This window comes from Cervus canadensis, chromosome 1 (assembly GCF_019320065.1).
Source record: "Cervus canadensis isolate Bull #8, Minnesota chromosome 1, ASM1932006v1, whole genome shotgun sequence".
Classification (NCBI taxonomy): Eukaryota; Metazoa; Chordata; class Mammalia; order Artiodactyla; family Cervidae; genus Cervus; species Cervus canadensis.
Genome location: NC_057386.1, coordinates 27767946 through 27789904, shown reverse-complemented (window position 1 = coordinate 27789904; position 21959 = coordinate 27767946). Strand labels below are relative to the sequence as shown.

The 21959-nt window shown below is 45.8% G+C and overlaps 1 protein-coding gene and 1 pseudogene across 2 annotated transcripts in view; both read right to left on the bottom strand.

Moving 5' to 3' along the window:
* Nucleotides 1-14995, bottom strand: part of CDRT1 (CMT1A duplicated region transcript 1) — a 30825-nt gene extending 15830 nt beyond the window's left edge. Inside the window, exons 1-7 of the mRNA XM_043474727.1 lie at nt 14491-14995; nt 9542-9718; nt 7522-7725; nt 7299-7426; nt 6370-6492; nt 5188-5297; nt 3182-3382 (exon numbers count right to left, since the gene is read on the bottom strand). Of these exons, the coding sequence (XP_043330662.1) occupies nt 3182-3382; nt 5188-5297; nt 6370-6492; nt 7299-7426; nt 7522-7725; nt 9542-9718; nt 14491-14995 (1448 nt within the window). The remainder of the gene's footprint in view (nt 1-3181; nt 3383-5187; nt 5298-6369; nt 6493-7298; nt 7427-7521; nt 7726-9541; nt 9719-14490) is intronic.
* A 2989-nt stretch (nt 14996-17984) lies between these two features.
* On the bottom strand, nt 17985-19475 carry LOC122445414 (annotated as a pseudogene). Its single transcript, XR_006270529.1, has one exon. The product of XR_006270529.1 is annotated as a biorientation of chromosomes in cell division protein 1-like (transcript).
* Nucleotides 19476-21959: the final 2484 nt, after the last annotated feature.

The following is a 21959-nucleotide window of genomic DNA, read 5'->3' as shown; positions in this document are numbered from 1 at the left end:
GGATTGAAAAGAGTCAGACACAACTGAGTGACTAACACGTTTCATCAGATGGAAGGGTCCCTAGAACAATCACCAGGCTCAGAATCCATGACACTGATTCAGTGGTAGAGCTGATCTTCAAACAAGAACAACAGAACAATTGACATGTGCCACTTGGATTCAGACTATTTCATGTGCATTTCTAAAGCATATCTAGGGCTTCCCAGGTGACTCTGTGGTAAAGAATCCACTTGCCATGCAGGAGACCTGGGTTCCATCCCTGGGTTGAGAAGATCCCCTGGAGGAGGATGGCAACCCACTCCAGTATTCTTGCCTGGAGAATCCCAAGGACAGAGGAACCTGGTGGGCTACAGTCCATGGGGTCACAAAGAGTCAGACATGACCTAGCAACTAAACACACACACACACACAAAGCATATCTAAGAGATATATGGGAAACATGTATGAGTCACACTGTTTTTTAATATACAAACCTGCCTGAGGTCTCTCAACCATCATTCATACTGACTTTGTGACAGGACAAAGTATAATGTCAAGAGACTGGGCTCTGGAGCCAGGCTGCCTGAGGTCCACTCCCATATCCATCACTCACTGGCTGTGTGATCTCAAATAAGTTACTGAATCACCTGCTATCTCAGTTTCCTCATTTGTAAATTGGGGATAATAATGGTACTTATCCCATATATTAAGAGACTTGGCACATAATAAACAATAAGTAAATGTTTCTTTTGATTTGGGCAGGGAGGCGTTGTCAGATTTTTCCTTCTAATGTTCCTAAAGGTCCCATGGCCTTTATCTGTTCATCAGAGCCTGCTATGCATACATAGTTGAGTTTAACAAGGTCCCAGTGGTCTGAAAAAAAAGCATGTTTTGAATTTCTACCTCCTAGCAGCATGGTTGACCATATGCTCAGGTTGTTTTCATAATTTATGCAGGAAAGGTATTTGATAAACGCTTTTAGAAAAATAGGAATGGGGACTTCCCTAGTGGTCCAGTGGCTAAGACTCCATGCTCCCAATACAGGGGGATTGGGTTCAATCCCTAGTCAGGGAACTAGATCCCACATGCTGCAACTAAGACCCATTATAGCCAAATAAATAAACAAATATTTTTTAAAACTTGTAAATGGATGCTTATAGCCACTTACTCATAACAGACAAAATGTAGAAGCAACCAAGATGTCCTTCAGTAGATGAAGGAATAAATAAATTGTGGTCCATCCGGAGAGTGGAATATTATTCAGTGTAAGAAAAAAATGAGCTATCCAGACATGAAAAGACATGGAGGAGCCTTAAATGAATATGACTAAGTGAAAGAAGATCTGAAAAAGCTACACACTGTATGATTTCAACTATATAACATTCTGGAAAAGGCAAAACTACAGAGCCAGTAAAAAGATTAATGGCTGTTTGGGATTGGGAGAAGCATGAATAAGCAGAGGACAGAGGATTTTAGGGCAGTGAAAATACTTTGTATGATACTATAATGATAGATACATGTCATTATATATTTGTCCAAATGCATACAAAGTACACCACCAAGTGTGAACCCTAAGGTAAACTGTAGACTTTAGGTAATTGCATGCATACTCAGTCACTCAGTTGTGTCCTAACTCTTTGTGACCCCATGGACTGTAGCCCACCAGGCTCCTCTGACCAAGGGATTCTCCAGGCAAGAATACTGGAGTGGGTTGTCATTTCCTCCTCCAGGGGATCTTTCCAAGCCAGGGACCAAACTCGCATCTCCTGTATCTCCTGCACTGCAGGAGGATTCTTTACCCACTGAGCCATCAGGAAAGCACAGATTATGATGTGTCAAAGCAGGGTCATCAGTTGTGACACATGTACCACTCTGATGGGGAATCTTGAGGACAAGTGAATATATTCATGTGCGGGTGCAGAGGGTATATTGGAAAACTTTGTGTCTTCCTGTCAATTTTGCTGTGATTCTGAAACTGCTCTATAAAAATTGTCTTTTTTAAAAAGGTAGTTTTGATGCAAGAATAGAAAAGCAAGCCAACAACACTGTGTTGTATTTTTGAAAGTTGCTGAAAGTAGATCTTGAAAGTTCTCATCACAAGAAAAAAAAATGTCACTATATGCAGTGATGGATATAACTAAATTCACTGGGGTCATCATTTTGCAATATATGCATATATCAAGTCATTATACTGTACACCTAATATATTGTATGTCAATATATACCTCACTATACCAAAATAAAATATATGTATGTCAATAGGTATGTCAATATACCTCAATAAAAAATTTTAAAAAAAAATTTTTTTTAACTCATACACACGGGTACCAGAAAATACATACAGGAATGTCTACAGCAGTAATCTTTGAAAGAATAAAGAGCTAACAACAATGCAAATATCCACCAACCGAAGAGTAAACAAATGAGTTATGATGATGTATTCATCCAATAAAATACTATATCTCAGTGAAAATAAGTTCATCACTGCTATCTATATCATAAAGATGAATCTCAAAATTAGTGCTTGAATCAAAAAAAAAAAAATTAGTGCTTGAATCAAGTACACATGAATTTTTAAAACACAACTACATTTATGTTAAGTTCAAGAAAGGACAAAGGTAGTGAATATATCTGGAGATACCTAAATAGGTAGCAAAACTATAAAAAAAATTTAAGTATAAAATTTATACTGATTGGGAGGAAGAAAGAAAAAATAAGAGAAAGGCACATAATAAGATTTGGGGAATGGCAATGCCCTACTTCTTAACCTGAGTAACGAGCACATGAGTATTTATTATATTGTTTAAAAATATTTGTGTATATATATACTTTTATCACTATTTGGCTTCCATACCAGGTTTAACACCCACAGAAAAACTACTTTCCCCTGAAGGAATCCATAAAAAGAAATATAAATTATGCTTTCATCTAAGAATACTAAAGAAAATACTTTCTGATTCGCAAACTTCAGCTAGAAAATAGATCTAATAATTGCTATAAATCTATCTCACTCAAAGTTTAAACAATATACAAATTTTTGGTTTTTATCTTGCCAAAAAAAATGTGGGTTATTCTAGAAGTCAGCATCATTTAGGATAACTTTTGCATAAATACAGAAAAACGTAAAAGCACACGTGCTTTTTCCACAAGCTGTGTTTAGGCCTGGGCAAGTTGAGGACCACAACTTTCTTGGACCACTTACCTGATACTCAGGTCATAACTCCCACTCAGGAGAAAGTTCTCTTCTTCACACAAGAAGAGGGCCCGGACACTCCCAGCATGGCCTCGAAACCTGATGGGTATCTCCTTTATACGTATGATGTCCAGAAGCTGGATCTTTCTATTGGATGACACGGCTAACAAATCACCTCCAGAATAGTGGATGATTCTATTTCGGTCCCACCTGAGTTGCCAGGAAAAAGATGCACCATGAGAGAAGAGAACCATGGAACTACTTAGTACAGTGCCTTTTGCCTATAGCAATGCCATCATGGAAAATCCATCCAGCAAGGGATGTAGCAGAAGGCAAGGCCTAATGTTAATAAGCCCTGATGGATCCCTACCTCACACTGTAATAAAAATGCATTTCAAGCAGATTTAAAACCTAAACACAAAAGGCACAATTATTTTAACAATTTCTGCTAATGTATAATAAATCCCCAGGACAGAGAACAGAGTATGCAGCATTTTCTGCTTTATTTGACCATGGAAACCTTTTTTCACAGAAAACGTCAGAGGAACACAGTTGAGAAGCCCTATACTGACTGCATATCCCACTACTGTCATTGTTGTTTTCCTTAACCAATATCCCATGAGCATACTACATTAGGGGCAAAGTCTTGTGCTAATAGGTGCTCATGGGAAACACAAAGATGAGTAAGATATGGATGGACCCTGTCCTCAATCAGTATGAAATCCAACAAAATAGGGTGAGTTGAATTAATTTTCCAATCACAAGATTATTAGCAAATAGATAAAATATGAGCAGGATGACCAAAAAATTTATTGTCCAAACTGATATTTTTTTATCATGAAAGGGGACACTATTATTAATTACTCGAGGACCACACAATAAAGCAGGGTTGTTTGGATAAACAGGGATGGATAGTCACTCTAAATAGAGGAGCAATTCCTGACAATTTTGCCCTCATTCCATTTGCGATATCTAGAGTTCAACCTGTCATTTTCTCTGCTAAAGAGCACATATCACCATACTATTCATAAACACTCATCTTTGCATTTTCCCATCTGTTCTGTCCTCCCCCTATTTGACTGGTCAAGATGCAGTTTGTTAGTAAGGTTCACAACCAAAAACAGAATAAAAGATGTCCTTCACAAAACTTTTTTAATAAAAAGTGAAGTTCTAGATCTAAAATATGTCAGGAAGTTGACATTATGAAAGGATCTTCTTCTGGCATATTCAAATGATGTCACACTACATAGTTACCTTAAATACCATTTTAATATTTAACATGAAAAGACACAGTACTTTGCTAGAGTGGGTTATCAAAATATGTATAGAATAGCCCCATTTCTATTTAAAATACGTATTTATACATGCCAAGAAAAAATTCTATGATAGACATCAAAATTAATGGTAGTTATCTCTACATGACGAGATTATAGAAGGGATTGCTTTTTCTCTATACATTTTCTGGCATTTAGTGGAAATTTTTTCCAATGAGGATATATTACTTCTAAAATAAGAATTAAACAGTAAAGATAGTTTTAAAATATTTCATGCATGTGAATTGTGCAAAAGGTTGCTGGTCAGTGTACCCAAAATTTGTAAGGGCAGAGTGTCCTCCACCCGCTACTGTTTGTTGTTGTTTAGTTACTAAGTCATGTCCAACTCTTTTGCAACCCCATGGACTGTAGCCTGCCAGGCTCCTCTGTCCATGGGATTTCCCAGGCATGGATGCTGGAGTGGGTTGCCAGTTTCTCCCCCAGGGGGTCTTTTCCACCCAGGAACCGAAACCAGTCCCCTGCATTGACAGGCAGATTCTTTTACCATTTAGCCACCAGGAAAGCCCACCCTCTACTGAGAATGGTGCAAAAATCAAGCACCAAGTCTCCAGATGGGTTTGGGGCTGGAGTTTCAGGTAAAGAAGGATTGCTTTTCCAGTGAGCGAGGGTCATGGGAATCCTCAGATGCTTGCGTGGGTAGTCCAGGGGCCCTGGGCCCTAGATTCTGAGCCTAGTACCTACATGTCAGAGAGGATGCGGATGTTGTATGAGCCACAGAAGACATTCCTCTCCTCCATCTGCACCTGCTGAGTCTCCTGGTTCTGGTACGCAGTCCACAGGTTGTAGTCATTCTAACAAGGGAACACCCACAGTCAAAGGACAGGGGCAACCTGACCCAGGGCCCCAGACACGCACCCTGGGATTCCCCCCTGGAAAGGGTGCAGGGGTCCATGGCCTCCTCCTCTTCAGGCCATGGCAACCACTACGTGGTGATGGGGAGGGGGCCGACCAGTGAGAAAAGGAACCCCTGAGTGCAAAAATACTGAGTTGAGGGTCCTGATTCCTCTTCCACCTCTGATTCTGTGAACATCCGGTGCTGCTGATAACACAACTTTTTTAAACTGAGCTCAGGACCACGATGCATGCAAAATAAAGTCACTGGTGCCCCTTGACTGACCATTTCATGGAACCCGGGGGATTCATGTTCATGTTGTGTACATGTGAAAGTACAGAGCATACTTGTGGGAACTCGAGGCACAAGTGAAGTCATTGCTGCACGCTCTGTGCCTGGTATGTCGAGGTCTTCACACATCAGCAACCCTCACCTCCTCACAGCTGCGTCACACAGCATGTCACCTGCCGCCCCCCCCCCCCCGCAAGTATTCTCATCATTTCACAGATGAGACAGCTGAGCCTCAGAGAGGGTAGCCTCAGAGAGGCCCTGACCCCACGTCCTTCCCCATCCCCAGCCACAGACCTCTGCAGCCATGAAACGCAGGGACAGGCCGGTGGGGACACCCAGTGATCCTGACTTTGCTCCTGGCTCTGAGCTGCCCACTAGATGCTTGCTTCATGGACATAGGACCTGGCGTGGGAGCCGCAGTCAGGAAGAACTTCAAGAAGACACCCAAATGAGTCCTCACTTAACAGATGAGGAATACAAGGCTTAAGGAGAGGAAATCACTTGCCTACAGACACATAGCACAGGACTCTGGCCTCTCTCTTAGGGTACGTCACCTCCCATACCCCACATCCATATGCTCTATCCCATATCCTCCATGCCCCACATCCATAATATGCTCTATCCTGTACCCTCTGATGTCTGACATCCTTACGTGAGGTCCAAGCTTGGACTTCGGCCTTCAGTGGCCAGTAAGAAAGGACGCCCTACAGTCACTTACCCCAGATGCCATCAGAACCCACCTTTGTTCTCAGTTTCCACTTCTGATTTTTCACACGTAGGCGCTTCCCGTCATCCGTCATTTTCGGAACTGGGATAATAACCTTGTTGGCATAATTAGGGTCTATTCCCCTGGTGTAGGACCCCTGGGGGAAATAACAGAAAACAGTTATTCTTTGTTCTTACACTCCAAGAAAAAACTAAAATCTAGTGCTTGGCAGGATCTGAAAGACGGATAAGCTCTGGCCTGGGAAGGCATGGGCCTGGAGAGTTGGGCCACTGGTGTGGGCAGACTGGTTCGAGGAGGATAATGACATCAAACGTCCAGGGAGGACCAGCAAGAATGGTGGGTGGCATGGCTGATTCATGTCAATGTATGGGGAAAACCGCTACAATATTGTAAAGTAATTAGCCTCCCAATAAAATAAATTGATTAATTTTAAAAAAAAGAACGGTGGGTGGTCTCCAGCCTCCAGCATGTGGCCTGCCTCAAGGCCTCCTCGTCTGTCTCCTGTCCCCTCCCTCTGCTGGGGAAAAAACCAAACTACCAGGAACCCCTGATTTAGGGTCAGGCTTCAGGCAAGAGACAGAACTGTAAATGCCAAAGGTGGTTACTATCCAGGGAATAGTGCAGCATTACCTAAAAATACACTTTGTGGCCTTGTAAACATCTGTGTACGTGAGGCTCTCTTATGGCACAAGCTCTGGTAAGGCTTCCTGGGGAAAGCTCCCAGCTCCATGGGGCGTGGGGAAGGCTCTGCCTCTCTCTGCCTGCGGGGTTTCTAGACAGGGTGCTTCCCACTAGAGAGTCAGTGGTGACCGAGAGTCTGGACATGAAGGCAATGAGGAAGCAGCCCACGTGGAGCTGGAGGCCAGCTCGGGAGCCACCACAGACGGGAAGGCTTGGCAGAAAGGAGGCTGGTCTGACCTGTCCCTCCCAGACAGGCCGTACCTGCAGGAAGGCGATCTGGCGCTGGATGAAGGAGTGCATGGACAGGTCGGTCTTGACCTGCTGTGCCAGCGCCGCCCAGTGCTGGCTCACAAAGCTACACCTGTTCAAGGTGCTCCTATCCAGGAAACCTGGAAAAACAAGAGGTGGGCCTGGGAACCTCCAACCTGGGCCACAGTGAGGGAGAGGGGGTGCTTGAGAAACCCCCCCAACAAGCCCCGCATACTTAGAATATACTTGGAGAGGTGGATGGGCAGCTGGCGGATGAAGTCGCGGTACCTGCTGACCCCAGAGGACAGTTCTCTGACGGTGTCCAGATCCAGCAGCACATCAGTGGCCGGGGCCCAGCCTGATTTGGACACACTGGTTTTTTCAGAAAATAGCCTGTTCATCTCAGAAATACACTGGAGTGAACTCTTCCACTGTACTTCTAGAGGGAAACAGGGAAAGGGGGCACAGCTAAGGCATCTTTGGGATGAGTCCAAGCCCACCCACGGACAAGTGCTTTCTCCGAGCACTTTTGGGCTTCCCTGGTGGCTCAGCCAGTAAAGAATCTGCCTGCAATGCAGGAGATCCATGTTCAGTCCCTTGGCCAGGAAGATCCCCTGGAGAAGAAAATGTCAACCCACTCCAGTATTCTTGCCTGGGAAATCCAAATCCAGACAGAGGAGTCTGGTGGGCTACAATTCATGTGTGTGTGTGCTTAGTCACTCAATAGTGTCCAACTCTATGAGGGGTTGCAAAAAAGTCAGACACGACTTGGCAACTAAACTACCACCACCACCAGGCCCAGAACAAGTCCTTGCCAAAAGCTCCCCCACCAAAACAGAGCTTGTCAGAGTCTACCCTGAGGCCACTGAGCTTTGGTCATTTCTTCCGCCAAAGTGAAAATACAATTTCCCCTAACCAAGCACACAAGCAGTTTTCAGCATTCCCAGCTCAAGGTGACATCTGCAGCATGAAAACTGCCCTGCTGGTGAAAAGGCATGGTGTCCAGAGTTCCCTTTAAAGGATCCCAACAAAAAAAGGTCTCAGACAATTTGAAAGGAGAGGGGTGGATGAAATGAGATGGACAAGATGGTGATGATTATTGAGCCTGGAAGACAGTTACACGGGTGACGATAACACTGTTCTACCTCCTTAGAACAGACCCTGATGCCAGGAAAGATGGAAGGCAGGAGGAGAAGGGGGCAACAGAGGATGAGATGGTTGGATGGCATCATCAACTCGATGGACATGAGTTTGAGCAAGCTCCAGGTGACAGGGGAGGAGAGGGGAGCCTGGCGTGCTGCAGTCCATGAGGACACAAAGAGTCAGACATGACTTAGTAACTGAACAACAACAAAAACAAACCTATTTTTTGAAACTTCAAATTTTCTGTATAAAAAGCGTTTTAGAACCTATGCTTTGTGTTTCCTGTATTTATTCCATGTATGTGTCTTGATTCAAAAACCAACTGAGGACAGCCTTAAGGTCAGAGCCCAATTCCCCACTGCTCTTGTTTTCACCTCAAGACTGAATCCAGGGACAGCCCTGGTGTCCCAGTGGTAAAGATTACACTCCCAGTCCAGGAGCCTGGGTTCAATCTCTGGTTAGGGAACTAGGTCCCTCATGCCACAACTAAAGATCCCACATGCCACAACTAAGACCTCGCAGAGCCAAACAAATAAATAAAAAGACTGACTCCAGTGCTGCAAAAATAGCTCCTGCTGGGTTGGATTCTGGAGATGCCCCTCCCCCTCCCTGTACCAGAGGTCGGGGGGCTAGACCAAGGGATACAACCTGGGGCAGAGGGAAACTTAGGGTCACACTGACTGATTTTCATCCTTGTTTCTCACCTTACCAGTGAGCATATGCACATTCAGTCACTCACTTGTGTCCAATTCTCTGTGAACCCATGGATTAGCCCACCAGGCTCCTCTGTCCATGGGATTCTCCTGGCAAGAAGACTGGAGTGGGTTGCCATTTTCCTCCTCCGGGGGGTCTTCCTGACTCAGGGATCAAACCTGCATCACCTGTGTCTCCTGCATTGCAGCTGGATTCTTTACCAGCTGAGCCATTGGAGAAGCCCACTTACCAGACATGGGGGAATGAGGGAATAAACACCAGAGTGCCCAGCCCACTTCGTAGACAACAAATGAGTGTGAGTTGCCCACATTTGTCCTCCTCAGATGCCACCACCCGCCAGCCCCTCCAGGTCCATGGGGACCCCTCCCCTTGAGCTTTGCTGCCACCAGTGGGCTTACCAGCAGTGGCTGTTCCCCCCCGCACAAAGGCACGCAAGCTTGCTTTTCCTGTAGCTTTGGACAACGGGAAGGCTGTGTGCCTGGTTCCGGCTGCCCAGCAGGCTTGTGAGGTGTCACACGAGTGTGTGTGGCCTTCTTTAGGGATGAAAAACATGTTGGTAAAGTCTGGGTCAATCCCTGAAAAACAAAAGACCAAGACAAGTGACCCTTGAAGCAGGTTCATGGAGAGGAAGTGCTGAAGAAAAGTGGCTTTAGGTCTACTGGTTTCTTTTAAATCTACACAAAACAGACCAGGCCAGTCATGTTTGTTTTTATTTAGGGGCCTCCGAGTGGGAGAAATATCAATAACCTCGGATATGCAGATGACACCACCCTTATGGCAGACAGTGAAGAGAAACTAAAAAGCCTCTTGATGAAAGTGAAAGAGGAGAGTGAAAAAGTTGGCCTAAAGCACAACATTCAGAAAACTAAGATCATGGCATCTGGTCCCATCACTTCATGGGAAATAGATGGGGAAACAGTGGCTGACTTTTTTGGGGGGCTCCAAAATCACTGCAGATGGTGATTGCAGCCATGAAATTAAAAGACGCTTACTCCTTGGAAGGAAAGTTATGACCAACCTAGATAGCATATTAAAAAGCAGAGACATTACTTTGCCAACAAAGGTCCGTCTGGTCAAAGGCTATGGTTTTTCCAGTGGTCATGTATGGATGTGAGAGTTGGACTGTGAAGAAAGCTGAGTGCCGAAAAATTGATGCTTTTGAACTGTGGTATTAGAGAAGACTCTTGAGAGTCCCTTGGACTGCAAGGAGATCCAACCAGTCCATCCTAAAGGAGATCAGTCCTGGGTGTTCATTGGAAGGACTGATGCTGAAGCTGAAACTCCAATACTTTGACCACCTCATGCGAAGAGTTGACTCATTGGAAAAGATCCTGATGCTGGGAGGAATTGGGGGCAGGAGGAGAAAGGGATGACAGAGGATGAGATGGCTGGATAGCATCACTGACTCATTGAACTTGAGTTTGAGTAAACTCTGGGAGTTGGTGATAGACAGGGAGGCCTGGCGTGCTGCGATTCATGGGGTCACAAAGAGTCGGACATGACTGAGCAACTGAACTGAGTTTCTACACAAAAGTCACAGAAAGCCTCTGTTAGCCTTTGCCACCCTGCCTGCACTGCAAACCTCATCAGTTCTCTATATACGCGAGGGTAGAGACTGAGAGAGAGGGAAGGAGGGAAAGAGAGAGAGAAAGAGGCAGGAGTTGAAAGAGGGATTGCTTTTTTGAAGCACTTACTTAATTTTCTTCAGTGATATGAATAAATGCCCTTGAGTCAAATTAGAAAATTTCATTTTTAAGAGAGAAGCTCCCCTAGCAAAGGGAGGCCTGTAAATATAAGGAGCTGATTCCTACGGTGTGGGAGGGCCACAGAACAGGGCACATGTGTGGACAGAGCCTGCTTCCCTGTCTGGAGGGCAGCCTTGTGCCAGGAGCCAACACACGAGACCCTACCCATGACAAAGCCATAAGGGAGAAAACCTGACGGGCAAGGCGGATCAGGTTTTCAGGGGTTTTGAAAAGGCCAGCTCAAGAGATCCCACCCATGACAAGGTCACGAGGAGAAAGCCTGACAGGCAAGGCAGATCAGGTTTTCAGGGATTTCGAAAAGCTGCCCCCGGCACTCACCTTAAAGATGATATCTGTCTTTCTGATGCCTGCCTCAATGGACTACTCCCTAATTTCTGTGACATAGGCAGAAAGGCCTTCCCTGATCTCTTCCCAAATAAGAATCAATTTAGAACTTTAATCAATAAGTTTCCCAGGTGGTGGTATTTTATGAGATTATTCAGGGTGAAAGGAGTGTTTTAATTTAAACTCCTTTGCTGGTAGTTTGTTAGCCAAATGCATTTATGCCCTTGGTACTAATATGCATGATTGCTTATAATATCCTAATCATAAAATAGCATAAAGAACCTGATTATATAAAAGCCCTAACGGATATAGAGCCTTTTTAAGGGGTAAAGGAGTCCTATTAGAAAACATAAGAAAAATTATTCTATAGGTGGCTATTGGGTTGAGATTTGCTTGCTGTGATTTGCTTGCTGTGTTTTTGCTTGCTGTGTTTTGCTTGCTGTGTTTTTGCTTTTAATGTGCTAAGGTTGTGTTATAGAAACCATTGTTAATATAGTTAAAGATCTAGAGAAATAAGAACTTAGCCCTAGTGTGGTAACAATGAGATGGTTGTTAATTTTCAGTCAGGAGTGCTAGGCAGAAGCTGCCTCACCAAAGTCACAGAGTCAGTATGGGGTAAACTTCTTAGATAAATGCAACTGACAACTTTTGCAGAAAGATTAATTTTTGTATTAACAAGAATATAATTCTACTCTGTACTATTTCCCTATGAGACTGTTACCTTTCAGTTAAGATCACCATAAAAACGGAAAATAGGTTGACATTCACCTGACCTGCATAAAATGTTAATAGCCCCAAGGCCAGAAGATCATATGCTAAGAATTACTATAGAATTAGAAGGCAAAAAAAATCCTGCTTTTCCTAAAAAACAAAATGATGTAATGCTAATCCTGTGTAATCATGAGTAAGCATCTTGTACCTTGAAAACGTTCTGTGAAAGGGTATAAAACCGGTTGTCAAAAAGTAAAACACAGACTTGGCCCTATCAAGGCTAGTTTCACGTGTCTTCTCTCTCTCTCGCCGACGCCGTTCATCCTGAGGGTACCCCCTGGATCCTGCCGAGGCTGGACCCCGGCAGCCTTGCCCATGGGAGATGCATAGGATGGGAGGCCTGGTTTTCATCCCCCGACTGGATGACCACAACCAAGTCACTCAGATTCGCTGAACTTCAACATCATTACCTACAAAATAAAGGCGCTGGACTGGTCAATCTCTAACCTAACTGACGGGATTCTTTGACTTTCTCCACCACTTCTTCATTCCATCTGATTATTCTTTTACTTCCTGGACACACCAAAGAAAGCAAGTGCCTTTATCAGGTTTCTAATAGCCCTCTGCGTGCGTGCTCAGCCTCTTCAGCCACATCCGACTCTTTGTGACCCCAGGGACTATAGCCCGCATCTGTTCATGGGATTCTCCAGGCAAGAATACTGGAATAGGTTGTTAAATTCCCAACCCAGGAATTTTTACTGAGCCACCTGGGAAGCCCCTAATAGTGCCCTAGGGAGCTGTAAAGTTTCTTGAAATCTTATGAGTCTACAAACAGGACCACACTCCAAGCCTCGTGGACAGCAGGAATCCCCCACTCTCAAAAGAGCTCGACCTCTGAATCTCTCCATCTGATGCCCCCTTCCAAGCTTCTCCCATGCCGCTAAACCTCTGCTTCCCTTTCTAGACACCCCCCTGCAACCCCAGTCCCTTGCCTCCTTTCTGGCTGCTTTTGCTGCCCTAGTCCAACTGGCCAAGACCTTCTCACCAACAGAATGGACCACTGGCTCCCAAAATGAGACATACAGACCAATATCAGCATCTCCTAGCAACATGTTAGCAATGCAGACTCATAACCCACATTACACCTGCTGGGTCAGGAGCTCTGGGGGAGGACCACAGCCACCTGGGTGTTAATAAGCCTTCCCAGTGATTCTGATACAACAATAATGGAGAACTCCTATCCCAGCCTTATTCAGTCCTTTCATGCCTCCAGAAGACTCTTGAGAAGTTCCTTGGACAGCAAGGGGATCAAACCATCAATCCTAGAGGAAGTCAACCCTGAATATTCATTGGAAGGACTGATGCTCCTTGAAGCTGAAGCTCCAATATTTTGGCCACCTGATGTGAAGATCAGACCCACTAGAAAAGACCCTGATCCTGGGAAAAACTGAAGGCAAGGGCGGGAGGGAGTGGCAGAGGATGAGATGGTTAGATAGCACCATCAGCTCAAGGGACATTAATTTGAGCCAACTCTGGGAGACAATGGAGGACAGAGGAGCCTGGCATGCTGCAGTCCACGGGGTCGCAAAGAGTCAAATACAACTTAGAGACTAAACAACAACATCTGATCCAGCTTTGGATAAACTCCACATCCAGGTTAGATTTCATGTCCAAGCAAGGAATACGGTGGAATGAATGGAGATAGGGCTTCCCTGGTGACTCAGGCGGTAAAGAATCTGCCTGCAATGCAGGAGACCCAGGTTCAATCCCTCGGTCAAGAAGATCCCCTGGATAAGGGAATGACAACCCACTTCAGTATTCTTGCCTGGAGCATCCCATGGACAGAGGAGCCTGGTGGGCTACAGTCCATGGGGTCGCAAAGAGTAGGACACGACTGAGTGACTAACACTTTGACTTTGACTGAATGGAGAAAAGTCCTAGGTTTGGACCTCTTGGCCTGGTTTCCGTGCAGTGCAAAATGAAGGGCAAAACAAGTCAGCAGTAACCTTAACCCCTCCCAAACCCACTTCAATCCTGAATGCATTAAGGCGGGAATCGGCCCGGCACTAATGAGCAGAGACAGCAGGACCAGCCATTTCTGGCCTTCAGGGATGAAGAAGTCCCTGTGCCATGCTTGACAGCTGAAAGTTCCTTCTGCATGTGTCATTTCATCATTTTCTAGAAGGAAGTCACATTTCAGGAGCTTCTGCTTCGGTCAACAGGACCAGGCACCAGGATGGTGGCTCAGTCGGTAAAGAATCTGCCTGCAATGCAGGCGAGAGCCGAGTTCGACCCTGGGAAGTTCCCGTGGAGAAGGAAATGGCAACCCACTTCAGAATCCTTGCCTGGAGAGTCCCATGGACAGAGGATCCTGGCAGGCTACAGTCCATGAGGTCGCCAAGAGTCAGACATGACTGAGCAACTAGCCCACCACCCCCTGCCATCTGGAAATGCCCCGTCAACCTGAGCTCATCCACACCCCCCATCCCTTCACAGGCTCCTGGTCTCCAGGGACCCCGGATCTCTCTACCTGTGGCCTCGCTTACCTGAGGCGTCACCCCACTCTCTCAGAAACAGGGCTCTGACGACGTCAGTGGCGGTGAGCAGCAAGCCGGGGTCACACATCTGCAGCAGCAGGAGCGTGTAGTTGGCCTTCGTCCGCTGGCTGCTGTTCTGGAGCCAGTGCAGAGCCTCCCGCATCTTCTGCTCCACCGTCTCGCCCAGCGTCTGATTCCACGAGGACCGGATCCTCTTGCGCTCCTTCCTGCTCAGGTCGACCCGGGCCCTGTGATAGACCAGGTCCTTGCCCTGCGTGGTCTGCAGGAGGGTTAGGAAGTAGTGTAACAAGTGCAAGCTGTCCAGTTGCTGCAGGACACTCACCAGGAACCTCCTCTGGAACCCAGCACCCACCCTCCAGAACCACTCTCTCGTGGAGAAGATCTTCCAGGCCAGGACGCACGTCTCACACTTCTGGCACACAGGGACAGAATCATTCCCCTTCTCACAGCAAAAGTACGGGGCATTCTTGAGCCTGGACTCCAGGTTTTCCATGGCCCCGAGAGGACCAGCTCATTTTATCCTTGTCTGCCGCCAAACCCCAGAAGGACCGGAGATGCTGATGAGTATCCCAGTTGAGCCTTTTCCAATACGAACATCTCCCAAAGAAAAGGTACACTGCTGCAACGGTGTGGAGAGCTTCTCTCTCCTAGAAACTGCCCGTTGAGTCTGGCTTTCAGTACTGACCTCCTAGGAAACATGCCTTTACCGTAAATCTCCTAAGCCTGGCGCTGCTCAGAGGGAGGCAGTTGCTGTATATTCTGAAAGAGCTGGTCATCTCATTTCTAGAACAACAGGAAGAGAGGTGGTCAAATCTAGATAGTGGATGGACCCCTTTTAAAGAGAAAAATATATGGTGGAGCCTGGTGTTGAGGCTTCCGTTGTTGTTGTGAATGAATTTTAAATATTTATGAATATGAAATTAGATGGAGGCTTCTGTGGATGGTTGTTTAGTTAGAATGATCTTGTATATGTTTATAGCTATCTTCTTAACATCAAAGTGAAAACACAAATGCTTAATATATGTTTGCCTGGTAGGCTACAGTCGGACATGACCAAGTGACTAACACTTTCACTTCAGTTTCACTTCACTTTTCAAGTAACTTAAGTGTTTCAGAATGCTAACCAGGGGACTTCCCTGGCTGTCTAGTGGTTAAGATGCTGCCCGTCCAATACAGAGGGTGTGGGTTCAATCCCTGGTCCGGGAACTACAATCCCACATGTCGAGGAACAACTAAGCCCATGTGCCACAACTACAGAGTCCGTGAACTGGAACGACAGATCCCTGATAACACAAGGAAGATCCTAAGGCCTGCAACCAAGACCCAACCACAGCCGAGTAAATACAAATAATAAAGTAAATAAATAACAACAAAGACCCAACCACAGCCAAGGAAATACAAATAATACAGTAAATAAATAATAATTTTTTTAAAAAATAAAGAATTCTAACTGGAAATCTCTGCAGGTAAAACTCCTTAGTGAAAAAAATGTCATTGGGCCTGAGCATATATTTGGGATCTCTTCAAGCCTCAATCACATGCCAACCCCTGGAGTCTAGAGATACCACAGCTGAGCAGAGAAGACTGGGGAGTCTGGGGTCAGACTCCTGGGTTTGGACCCCAGCCCAGCTAGTCACAAGGTCTGTGAACACAGGTGCATTACTTAACCCTTTATGCTTCAGTCTCCTCATCTGTAAAAGGGAGACAACTGTTCAGTTCAGTCACTCAGTTGTGTCCGACTCGCTGCAACCCCATGAACCACAGCATGCCAGGCCTCCCTGTCCATCACCAACTCCCGGGATCTACCCAAACCCAGTCCATTGAGTCCGTGAGGCCATCCAACCATCTCATCTTCTGTTATCCTCTTCTGCCCTCAATCTTTCCCAGCATCAGGGTCTTTTCCAATGAGTCAGTTCTTCACATCAGGTGGCCAAAGTATTGGAGTTTTAGCTTCAACATCAGTCCTTCCAATGAACACCCAGTACTGATTTCCTTTAGGATGGACTGGTTGGATCTCCTTGTAGTCCAAGGGACTCTCAAGAGTCTTCTCCAACACCACAGTTCAAAAGCATCAATTCTTCAGTGCTCAGCTTTCTTTATAGTCCAACTCTTACATCCATACATGACCACTGGAAAAACCATAGCCTTGACTAGACAGATTTTTCTTGACAAAGTAATGTCTCTGCTTTTTAATATGCTGTCTAGGTTGGTCATAACTTTCCTTCCAAGGAGTAAACGTCTTTTAATTTCATGGCTGCAATCACCATCTGCAGTGATTTTGGAGCCCCCCAAAATAAAGTCAGCCTCTGTTTCCACTGTTTCCCCATCTATTTGCAATGAAGTGATGGGACTGGATGCCATGATCTTAGTTTTCTGAATGTTGAGCTTTAAGCCAACTTTTTCACTCTCCTCTTTCACTTTCATCAAGAGGCTCTTTGGTTCTTCTTCACTTTCTGCCATAAGGGTGGTATCATCTGCATATCTGAGGTTATTGATATTTCTCCTGGCCATCTTGATTCCAGCTTGTGCTTCATTCACCCCAGCGTTTCTCATGATGTACTCTGCATATAAGTTAAATAAGCAGGGTAACAATATACAGCCTTGATGTACTCCTTTTCCTATTTGGAACCAGTCTGTTGTTCCATGTCCAGTTCTAACTATTCCTTCCTGACCTGTGTACAGGTTTCTCAAGAGGCAGGTCAGGTGGTCTGATATTCCCATCTCTTTCAGAACTTTCCACAGTTTATTGTGATCCACACAGTCAAAGGCTTTGGCATAGTCAATAAAGCAGAAATAGATGTTTTTCTGGAACTCTCTTGCTTTTTCAATGAGCCAGCAGATGTTGGCAATTTGATATCTGGTTCCTCTGCCTTTTCTAAAACCAGCTTGAACATCTGGAAGTTCACTGTTCACATATTGCTGAAGCCTGGCTTGGAGAATTTTGAGCATTACTTTGCTAGCGTGTGAGATGAGGGCAATTGTGCGGTAGTTTGAGCATTCTTTGGCATTGCCTTTCTTTGGGATTGGAATGAAAACTGACCTTTTCCAGTCCTGTGGCCACTGCTGAGTTTTCCAAATTTGCTGGCATATTGAGTGCAGCACTTTCACAGCATCATCTTTCAGGATTTGAAATAGCTCAACTGGAATTCCATCCCCTCCACTAGCTTTGTTCGTAGTGATGCTTTCTAAGGCCCACTTGACTTCACATTCCAGGATGTCTGGCTCTAGGTGAGTGATCACACCATCGTGGTTATCTGGGTCATGAAGATCTTTTTTGTACAGTTCTTCTGTATATTCTTGCCACCTCTTCTTAATATCTTCTGCTTCTGTTAGGTCCATACCATTTCTGTCCTTTATTGAACCCATCTTTGCATGAAATGTTCCCTTGGTATCTCTAAGTTTCTTGAAGAGATCTCTAGTCTTTCCCATTCTGTTGTTTTCCTCTATTTCTTTTTTTTTTTTTTTTTCAGAGTATCAAATGATTTAATTACAAAACTCAAGTCCCTTTATTCACTTTCTAAACACAAACATGAGAATAAAATAAACACACCCAACTCACTAGCCCTTGCACGACAGGAAGCAGCCCTAGATGGAGAGCCTGCCAATGTTTCTCCTTGCACTTAAGTCTGCATCTCCTCAGACATTCCAGGGTCCTGCTCTTGACACCTCTTGCAGGGGAAAGGAAGTGGAAGCTAAAGAGTCACCTACAAGGGGGTCACAGTGACCTTACAGCTGTTTGATGGTATTGGCTTGTAAACTCTGATTTGCAACTCTCAGAAACTGATAGTATCAAATAAGCATTGTTAAAACCCTACCAACCCTGGCTAACTTTTACTGTCAATTCTTTGAAACTGCATCTTTAGGACTGGTTATGTTCCTTCACTGTAGCTTCTGATTATCCTCAAGCACAAACTCCAAAATCCATACACAGTCTCTAAGTTCAAGTACAAAGGTTCGCTTCAGGACAAACCCCAGAGTGATGTAGTGTTTCTTAGTATGTCTGTAGTGTCTATGGGGTGTCACCCTCGGACAGGCTAGCTGGACGGCAGCACAATGTGGGGGCCCACATGGCCAACTTTTCTGTAGCCCCACTTGCTCCTTATTCCCTCTGGACACCGCCCCACAGTCGACATTGAATTCTGAAGTCAGTGAGGACTTCGGCCTGTCTTCATTCTGAAGTTGTGCTCTTGTGTAACTGAATCCAGGTCTTCACCGTTAATTCAATGGAGCTTCCAAAACATGTCAGGCATATTTTTAGGAAGTGTCCTGGGATGGAGCAGCAGGGTCCTGGCTTTCAGGCTCTGGAGGTGGTGCTGGCACGGCTTCTTTTTTCTGGGCTGCCAGGAACTCATGAATTGCTCGTTCTATCTGTGGTCTGAAGATGTGGTTCAGTTTGGGATCCACCACCTGGGAAATAATTCTGTCCACTCCAGCTTCCAACATCCCTGACTGAACCACACTCTGCCTCAGACCATTTCGCAATTGGTTTTTGTTCATCGTGGGATTCCATTCCTGCTTGTCCATATGTGTTGACACAAAATTATCCACTTTTTGCCTCAGGTTTTGATAAGCTGGCTTGGTGTCCACGTCGGCCAGGCAGTCCCGGCGGAAGCTGTCAAAGAGACCCCGGCTCTTGAGTTGCTCCAGGATGAGCGCGATGAGCTGCGGGTCGCCCGGGGGCAGTGAGGCCGGGTTGATCGGGCCGCCGCTCCCGCCGGCACCCCGGTGCCAGCCGCCGCCCCCGCCGAGGCCGGTCCCGAGCCGCCACCACCCACCACGCCGGTGCCCCCGCCGCCCCCGCCGTCAGCCATGGCTGCGCGCCGGGCCCGCGAAGGGGCCCGAGTAAGGCTTCCTCTCAGGAACAGAGGGCCTAGGTCGTGGAGAGGTGGCGGAGGGGCCCGAAAAGGTGAAAGCGGCGGCGGCGGGGGGGACGGAGGAGGAAGGGGCGGCGTCGGAGTCGACAGCGGCCGCGGGAGTCTTTCAGGCAGCGGAGCTGCTGCCAGAAGCGGCGTAAACCGCCCGCCGCCTGTTTTCCTCTATTTCTTTGCATTGATCGCTGAGGAAGGCTTTCTTATCTCTCCTTGCTATTCTTTGGAACTCTGCATTCAAATGGATATATCTTTCCTTTTCTCCTTTTCTTTTCATGTCTCTTCTTTTCACAGCTATTTGTAAGGCCTCCTCAGACAGCCATTTTGCTTTTTTGCATTTCTTTTTCTTGGGGATGGTCTTGATTCCTGTCTCCTGTACAGTGTCCGTAGTTCCTCAGGCACTCTGTCTATCAGATCTAGTCCCTTAAAACTATTTCTCACTTCTAGTGTATAGTCTTAAGGGATTTGATTTAGGTCATACCTGAATGGTCTAGTGGTTTTCCCCACTTTCTTCAATTTAAGTCTGAATTTGGCAATAAGGAGTTCATGATCTGAGCCACAGTCAGCTCCCGGTCTTGTTTTTGCTGACTGTATACAGCTTCTCCATCTTTGGCTGCAAAGAATATAATCAATCTGATTTTGGTGTTGACCATCTGGGGATGTTTGCTATGACCAATGCGTTCTCTTGGCAGAACTCTATTAGCCTTTGCCCTGCTTCATTCTGTATCCCAAGGATAAAATTTGCCTGTTACTCTAAGTATCTCTTGCCTTCCTACTTTTGCATTCCAGTTCTCTATAATGAAAAGGATATCTTTTGGGGGTGTTAGTTCTAGAAGGTCTTGTAGGTCTTCATAGAACCATTCAACTTCAGCTTCTTCAGCGTTACTGGTCGGGGCATAGACTTGGATTACCGTAATATTGAATGGTTTGCCTTGGATATGAACAGAGATCATTCTGTGTCAGTGTCATTTCGATGTCAGTGTAAGGATTAAATGAGGTATTACATGCAAAGCAGGGCTTCCCCACTGGCTGAGGGGGGAATGGATCCCCTTGCCAATGAAGGAAGATCCTCTGGAGAAGGGAATGGCAACCCACTCCAGTATCCTTGCCTGGAGAACCCCATGGACAAAGGAGCCTGGCGGGCTCCAGTCCATGGTGTCATGAAGAGTCAGACATGACTTAGCAACTATAACACCATCAAAAGGCAGGCAATGGCATGAGCAGTTCTAACACCCACATTTGGAGACTAGCTACCGCCAGAGAAAGGCGGTGGAAGTCATGGCCAGGCTGGTCTTATAAAAGATTATGGTGAAGACAGGAATCAGGCCCGGAAGGAGATCAGTGCTAACAGCTCAAGCCTGGAGAAGAGGTAAAAGTGGATTAGCTTCTGGTCCACCAGGAAACCCAGACAGGGCAGAGAGGCCCAAAGCACCTGTTTAGGGGGCATGTTATCCCCCAGAAATGCTACAGACTGGAAGCAGCTTGTTCCTAAAGACCTAAATAAATTAGGGTTTTAATCTGTGGGGCTGACATACACCGAAGAAGCAGTTTTACAATCCAATTTGGCCTTGACTTCATGCTTGAGGGCTCAACCTTGGGAATTAGAGATGGGCTGGAATCCCCCAGTTTTCTTACTGGAGCTGTGGCCGTGGGCAAGCCCTACAGCCCCTCCAGGCCCCAATCTCATCGTAGAAGACGCGTGCCTACCGCTGCCTGGTGGGGTGTCCTAGTGTGAGGCCTACATTCCGTTCTGTGCTTAAGGAGCTGCCAGAGACAGTGGAGGCTCCTATATGACATACAGAAGAATGGCACATGCTGACGAGCTTAGAGAAAATGACAGAGAACATAACACTGGCCTTTGTTATCTTTCTATTCTTTATCTGTTTGTTTTAGGTAATTTTCAGTTTTGGACCAAGGAAAAGAAGATATGACTGTCATTTGAGGCAACGATAGAAAGAAACTAAATGTTCCCAACACCCAGTTTTGCTGTGATGATCAATCAATTTTGATCACAGCAAAACTGTTACTAACATTTAAGAAAGGGCTTCCCTGATAGCTCAGTTGGTAAAGAATCTGCCTGCAATGCAGGAGACCCCAGTTCAATTCTTGGGTCAGAAAGATCCCCTGGAGAAGGGATAGGCTACCCACTCTAATATTCTTGGGATTCCCTTGTGGCTCAGCTGGTAAAGAATCCGTCTGCAATGTGGGAGACCTGATTTGATCCCTGGGTTGGGACGATCCCCTGGAGAAGGGAAAGGCTACCCACTCCAATATTCTGGCCTAGAGAATTCCATTGTATAGTCTATGGGGTCGCAAAGAATTGCACACAACTGAGCAACTTCTACTTTTCTACATCAAGAAAAAAGGTCTTCAAGCCAAAAGAAAGATAAAGAAAGTGATAGTCGCTCAGTTGTGTCCAACTCTTTGCAACCCCATGGACTATATAGCCCACAAGGCTTCTCTGCCCATGAGATTGCCTGGAGGCAAGAATACTGGAGTCGGTTGTTATTTCCTCCTCCAGGGGATCTTCATGACCCTAGGATCAAACCTGCGTCTCCTGTGTCTCCTGCATTGCAGGCAGATTCTTCA